We start from the raw sequence: 7500 nt of genomic DNA, 5'->3' as shown, positions 1-7500 counted from the left end.
AATCGTATTATTACAAGGAGCCCCAGCAACAAGCGGGGGCTGTCGGGTTCCTCAAGGGAAGCAGGGGAATGGATTATCGAGGAGCTCTGGGGGCGACCTCTTTCCTCCCCGCCACCGCAGCCGCTGGGGTCCTCTCGAATGTGGTGCGAGGAGGGGGGCTGGGGTTCCCTAAAGAGGTCCCGGGAATGAGTAACCATCACTCTGGAGGGGGGTTGGGGGACGGTAAGAACGGAGGGGTGGCGGCAGTGACGGCTGGACAGAGACCCTTCAACGGGGGGTCCAGTAACGGACATGTCTACGAGAAGCTGTCAAGCATCGAGTCCGATGTGTAGAGAGGGGAGAGAGGGGGGAAGAGAGGAGAGGAGAGAGGAAAGCAGAAAGGAGAAAGGGGAGAGGAAAAATTAGAGGAGAGGGGAAAGGAGAGAGGAGAAATGAGAGGAGAGAGGAAAGGGGAAGGGAGAGGAGAGAGGAGAGAAGGAAGGGAGAGGAGAAGAGAGAGGGGAAGAGAGGGGAGAGGAGAAGAGAGAGGAGAAATGAGAGGAGAGAGGGAAGGGGAAGGGAGAGGAGGGGGAAAGGAGAAAGGGGAGATGCGAGAGGAGAGAGGGAAGGGAGAGGAGAAGAGGGGAAAGGAGAGAGGAGAAATGAGAGGAGAGAGGAAAGGGGAAGGGAGAGGAGAGGGGAAAGGAGAGAGGAGAGAGGGGGGATGTGAGGAGAGAGGGAGGGGGAAGGGAGAGGAGAAGAGAGAGGGGAAAGGAGATGGGAGATGAGGAAGGGAGAGGAGAGTGGTGAAAGGAGAAAGAGGAGAGGAGAAATGAGAGAGGAAGGGAAAGGAGGGAGGGGTGAGGAGAGAGGAAAGGGGAAGGGAGAGGAGAAGAGAGGTGAAAGGAGAAAGGGGAGAGGAGAAATGAGAGGAGAGAGGAAGGGAAAGGAGAGAGGGGAAAGGAGAGAGGAGAGAGGAAAGGAGAGGGGAGGGGAGAGCAGAGGGGAGAGGAGAGAGATCACGAGAGACTTTTTTTCTTCATCATCTTGCTGGACTGTCGTTATGCACGATACAATCGAGGATGAGGTGACTACAGGGTATTTTAACGTTGAACAATTTCCATTTAAAAAAAGAAAGAAATAAAGAAAGAAAATGTACAAAAAAATAAATTAATTAATAAATACCAATTTTTTTGACCATTCCTATCCTACCTACTCTACTGGTGCGGATCGACTTGACATCTACCAACCAACAACAACGATGAAGAATTTTCACAAAAAACCTGGACTCAAAAATAATTTATATATATATATATAAAAAAATAACAAAAACCAACAACATGTCGCTTTAAGTTTTGCCCTTTTGGAGTCTTGTTAAATTACAAAATGGGAGAAAACATCGGAAGCCGAGCGCAACGTGAAGCCGTATTTTCAGGAACAGCGGCTTGAAACCTGGTTCCAGGAGACCACCCACAAGGGAGACCTCGTTTGAGGCAGCTTTGCTGTATCAACGCGTCCTCCCAGGTCTCCCGTGGTGTGCCCTGCAGTGTGGCCTGAAACCTCGTCTCCTGAAGGCAGGTTCCAAGCTGCACAGTGGCTTCATGTTCCTCGGCTCTTTGCCTCGTTTCCATGGCTGGGAGCTACAGGATTTTGTTGCCCGCGGCTACCGGTGAAATCAAAAGGGTGTTCTGGTTTCTTTCCTTCTCTGTCTCTCTCTCTCTCTCTTTGTCTGTTTCCTTTCCCTCTCTCTTTCTTTCTTCTCTCTCTGTCTCTCTTTCTCTCTCTTTCCTTCTCTCTCTCCTTCTCTTACTTTCTCTTTCCTTCTCTCTTTCTCTTTCCTTCTCTTAGTTCCCCCTCTCTTTCCTTATCTTTCCTTCTTTTACTTTCTCTCTTTCCTTCTCTCTCTCTTTCCTTCCTCTTTCCTTCTCTCTTACTTTCTCTCTTTCCTTCTTAGTTCCCCCTCTCTTTCCTTCTCTCTTCTTCTCTCTCTTTCTCTTCCATTCTTTCTCTCCTTCTCTTTTACTTTCTCTCTCTTACTTTCTCTCTTTTTCCTTCTCTCTTACTTTCTCCCTCTCTCTCCTTCTCTCCCTCTCTCATTCTTTCTCTCTTTTTCCTTCTCTCTTACTTTCTCCCTCTCTTTCTCCTTCTCTCCCTCTCATTTTTCTCTCTCTTGTTCCTTCTCTCTTACTTTCTCCCTCTTTCTTTCCTTCTTTCTTTCCTCTCTCTTTCTCTTTCTTTCCTTGTCTTTCATTCCTTCTCTCCTTCTCTCTTTCCTACTCTTGTTCCTTGTCTCTTACTTTCTCTCTCCTTCTCTTACTTTCTCTTTCCTTCTCTCTTTCTCTTTCCTTCTCTTAGTTCCCCCTCTCTTTCCTTATCTTTCCTTCTTTTACTTTCTCTCTTTCCTTCTCTCTCTCTTTCCTTCCTCTTTCCTTCTCTCTTACTTTCTCTCTTTCCTTCTTAGTTCCCCCTCTCTTTCCTTCTCTCTTCTTCTCTCTCTTTCTCTTCCATTCTTTCTCTCCTTCTCTTTTACTTTCTCTCTCTTACTTTCTCTCTTTTTCCTTCTCTCTTACTTTCTCCCTCTCTCTCCTTCTCTCCCTCTCTCATTCTTTCTCTCTTTTTCCTTCTCTCTTACTTTCTCCCTCTCTTTCTCCTTCTCTCCCTCTCATTTTTCTCTCTCTTGTTCCTTCTCTCTTACTTTCTCCCTCTTTCTTTCCTTCTTTCTTTCCTCTCTCTTTCTCTTTCTTTCCTTGTCTTTCATTCCTTCTCTCCTTCTCTCTTTCCTACTCTTGTTCCTTGTCTCTTACTTTCTCTCTCCTTTCCTTCTCTCTCTTTCCTTCTCTCTCTCCTTCTCTCTCTTTCTCCTTTCTTTCTTTCTCTCTTTCCTTCTCTCTCTCCTTCTCTCTCTTTCTCTTTCTTTCCTTCTCTCTTTCCTACTCTTGTTCCTTCTCTCTTACTTTCTCTCTCCTTTCCTTCTCTCTCCTTCTTTCTCTCTCTTTCTCGTTTATTTTCCAGCAATCTTATTTTACGTCTTGTAAAGTAAACAGTATTGTAAACACACTGTGACTGTGTGTGTGTGTGTGTGCAGAATCTCAAAGGACTTGCTTTGCAGACGGGTCTGACTGTACAGCAAACGGACCCTAACAATCACTCACGCAAGCGATTCAATCGAAAAAAACACATCAAAATAAGGGTTTGATTAAAATGTCTTTGTTAAGAGCTTAATATTGATATATTTATGTATACATAAATATGTGTGAACCTACAGCTAAAGTCCAAAGTTTAGCATCACCCAGGATTTTAAAATACAAAACGATAGGAGCATAATTTAGATCTTCATTTTATTATTTAACATTATCAGTTTTTCTTTCGTTCAGTCTCTGGAAAACTACAAAGCGCTAGGTGTGGAATTCAATATGTTAACAAGGGAACAATATTCAGCAGCTTTCATTGGACTCTATGAAGCTGAGGGAGTTCATTCTATATAGAGGGTGTGGAATTCAATATGTTAACAAGGGAACATTATTCAGCAGCTTTCATTGGACTCTATGAAGCTGAGGGAGTTCATTCTATATAGAGGGTGTGGAATTCAATATGTTAACAAGGGAACATTATTCAGCAGCTTTCATTGGACTCTATGAAGCTGAGGGAGTTCATTCTATATAGAGGGGGTGGAATTCAATATGTTAACAAGGGAACATTATTCAGCAGCTTTCATTGGACTCTATGAAGCTGAGGGAGTTCATTCTATATAGAGGGGGTGGAATTCAATATGTTAACAAGGGAACATTATTCAGCAGCTTTCATTGGACTCTATGAAGCTGAGGGAGTTCATTCTATATAGAGGGGGTGGAATTCAATATGTTAACAAGGGAACATTATTCAGCAGCTTTCATTGGACTCTATGAAGCTGAGGGAGTTCATTCTAATATAGAGGGGGTGGAATTCAATATGTTAACAAGGGAACATTATTCAGCAGCTTTCATTGGACTCTATGAAGCTGAATCAGTTCATTCTATATAGAGGGGGTGGAATTCAATATGTTAACAAGGGAACATTATTCAGCAGCTTTCATTGGACTCTATGAAGCTGAATCAGTTCATTCTATATAGAGGGTGATGCTGCTAAACTTTTGCCCACAGCTGTACATGATGTATCGTGATAGAGGTCTGTATCGCTTGTGATACGAGACCACAGCATAAAGAACTACAGCTCCCAGCATGCCTCACCATTGCCGCGGGTGCAGAGGCATGCTGGGAGCCGTAGTCCTAGCCGGCAAAATGAGTTTATTCTATATAGAGGGTGATGCTGCTAAACTTTTCTCCATAGCTGTAGATAACACATACAGAAACAATGTGTGGCGTGACAATTGCTAAATTATGAAGGGTTTGAATTACAAATAGTGTTTGATCTATTATTATTATTATTATTATTATTATTATTATTATTATTATTATTATTATTATTATTATTATTATTATTATTAAGATCATTGACTTTTTTGGCAAAAAACGTTTTTCACTGTTTAAAACTGAGGATCTGTCGATCGGTCTGTCTCTCTGTCTGTCTGTCTCTCTATCTGTCTGCCTGTGTCTCTGTCTGTCTGTCTGTCTCTCTGTCTGTCTGCCTGTGTCTCTGTCTGTCTCTCTGTCTCTCTGTCTCTCTTTCTGCTTGTTTCTCTCTGTCTGTCTGCCTGTGCGTCTCTCTGTCTGTCTGTCTCTCTGCCTGTGTGTCTCTGACTGTCTGTCTGTCTCTCTGCCTGTGTGTCTCTGTCTGTCTGTCTGTCTGTCTCTCTGTCTGTCTGTGATGCAATTGGAATGTAAAAACCGATTCTGAGAGCAGGCGATTCCCTCCTCTTCCATCTGTTTTGAATCTACAGTAATTCACTTTTGAATCAGCTGTATTATTTGTGTTTATTAAATGACCACGCTCTTAAAATGCGTGAATTCATTTTAACCCGCGTCACCAGATTGACCAGTTCCTTCCCAGTAAAACCAGTGACAGAAAAAGTCAAACTGATCAAGTCAGACAGCAGAACCAGCGTTTGGGCTCTCGTGCCTTCATCAGTGTAACGAGAGCGATGGAGCCGATTTCAGACTTCCACACTAGTGTTACCGGAAATACAAAATAAGATTTATTCAAACTCTTCGGGTGATCTTGTTCCGTCAAAAATTATATATATATATAAATATATATATACATATATAATCCATGGATCGAGGCTATAGCTGCATCCTGAGCCATTCAAATAAAGTCCTAATCCCACAGCAGTGACGTCAAAAAGTGATAATTCCTCTAGAGGAAAATATACTTGAACTTTGACCCTTTCGACTCCTCGAGACCGTCCAATTCAAACACAGAACGTCTCGTTTTCAATCACTGGACAGACACCCACAGCACAGAACTGTTCATTCATGAGAACACCTTATCAAATAAAAACAATGCCAAGCTGGAACCTTCGTATCTCAGAGAAACCGGAGAGGAACGGGAAATTAAAACAAGGCAAAGGCGATCGTCCAAATGAGGCTGAAGCTCTAACGGATAACGACACAGAACGTCTGTACAGCGCTGAAACACGACGCTGTCCCGCTGAACCTCGTCTTCTTTAATATCAGCATCGCAGGGGTATCCGTGGATTACAAAAAATAACAGACGGGCCTCTTCAGTGAGTCACAGGAAAACAATTCCATCTCGGGGTTCTGTGACAGTTTAGAAGCTCCGCCTTCGCTCTCCTAGTTTATGACATCACAGAAACCCTGGATGGAATTATTATATTATTATCATGTAACTCACTGAAGCCCATCTATAATTGTTAAAATAATGAGTGTTTTCAGTTTATCAATTAATTATTATATATTTGTTGGTGTGTGTAAAGATAATTCTGCTGTAAGTTTTGAATTCAAAATAATAACGCATTGATAATTGATTTCAGCAAACGCTTCTCATCGCCTGTAAATACATTTATTTGGACAGCATAGATAGTTTAAGGGTGTTTTAAAAAAGAAACAGACTTATTTATTAAAACATGTCTCCGAATAATTTCGTTTTTTTTTTTTTTCGTGTTCAGTTTTAAAAGAAAAAAATAATAATTAATAACGATGTTTTGAAAAAAAAAAAAAAAAAAATTTAAATTAATTTTCTGCCGAGAATGGAATTTTAAAGTTATGATAATATTTACTGAATCTGTTTGTTTTCTGATTTTGATTTATTTTTTCGCTCCTCTTCTTGCTCTGTACATATCTGACATTTCTTTCAAACTTGTACAAAGTGTGTAAATAAATATTGATTTTTTTTTTTTGTATGCAAAACAATTTCTGTCACTTTATAGGAAAAGGAATTAAAAAAATAAACAGGAAAAAATCAATAAAATCACTGGAAATACAGGAATGTGTTCTTATTTTGCGTGTGTGTTTTTACATTGTCTTGCACAGCAGTGTGATCCAGTCCAGGTTTTGCTGCTACCAGCTTGATCAGCCCCCAGTGTGTCTAGCTAACAAGCTCAGGTGTGTCTTATTATTAAACTAATAGTGTCTTCAGTGTAAATTCAATGGCAAACGTTTCCACTAGAAGTCTCTCTCAGCGTCTTCAGTGTAAATTCAATGGCAAATGTTTCCTCTAGAAGTCTCTCTCAGCGTCTTCAGTGTAAATTCAATGGCAAACGTTTCCGCTAGAAGTCTCTCTCAGCGTCTTCAGTGTAAATTCAATGGCAAACGTTTCCACTATAAGACACACACACACACACAGACACGCCAAAAAATTGCGGTGCCATTAACTAGCTAATGTGTGGCAATTAGTAGTTGCCTAGCAACCAGCTCTGCCTCCATCGCAGCCCGTCAGCCTCTGTACATTCGAAGCAGAGAGAGAAATAAAACAAACAAACAAAGACAGTTTGAATCTGTGGCCATATAATTATAACTCTGTGTGTGTGGGAGAGAGAAAGAGAGAGACATGAAAATGTACCTCTTATTAGCTTTATTAACAGTATCGCTGGTCCCTCCCTTTAAAGGAGCGCTGACCATCTTTAAAATCCATTCTCTCACCTCTTATTAGCTTTATTAACAGTATCGCTGGTCCCTCCCTTTAAAGGAGCGCTGACCATCTTTAAAATCCATTCTCTCACCTCTTATTAGCTTTATTAACAGTATCGCTGGTCCCTCCCTTTAAAGGAGCGCTGACCATCTTTAAAATCCATTCTCTCACCTCTTATTAGCTTTATTAACAGTATCGCTGGTCCCTCCCTTTAAAGGAGCGCTGACCATCTTTAAAATCCATTCTCTCACCTCTTATTAGCTTTATTAACAGTATCGCTGGTCCCTCCCTTTAAAGGAGCGCTGACCATCTTTAAAATCCATTCTCTCACCTCTTATTAGCTTTATTAACAGTATCGCTGGTCCCTCCCTTTAAAGGAGCGCTGACCATCTTTAAAATCCATTCTCTCACCTCTTATTAGCTTTATTAACAGTATCGCTGGTCCCTCCCTTTAAAGGAGCGCTGACCCATCTTTAAAATCCATTCTCTCACCTC

At 41.5% G+C, this 7500-nt stretch overlaps 1 protein-coding gene across 1 annotated transcript in view; it reads left to right on the top strand.

The window, feature by feature from the left end:
- The window catches only part of LOC131736387 (glutamate receptor ionotropic, NMDA 2B-like), a gene marked incomplete at its 5' end in the record, with an annotated part of 22841 nt that extends 22287 nt beyond the window's left edge, over positions 1-554 (top strand). Inside the window, 1 exon segment of the mRNA XM_059021900.1 lies at positions 1-554. This exon segment is cut by the window's left edge and continues 1993 nt beyond it. Coding sequence (XP_058877883.1) covers positions 1-332 — 332 coding nt within the window.
- Positions 555-7500: the final 6946 nt, after the last annotated feature.

The sequence above is a fragment of the Acipenser ruthenus genome, unplaced genomic scaffold (genome assembly GCF_902713425.1).
Source record: "Acipenser ruthenus unplaced genomic scaffold, fAciRut3.2 maternal haplotype, whole genome shotgun sequence".
NCBI classification, from domain to species: Eukaryota; Metazoa; Chordata; class Actinopteri; order Acipenseriformes; family Acipenseridae; genus Acipenser; species Acipenser ruthenus.
Note: the sequence above shows the minus strand (reverse complement) of the source record. Positions and strands in the feature narration are given on the sequence as shown.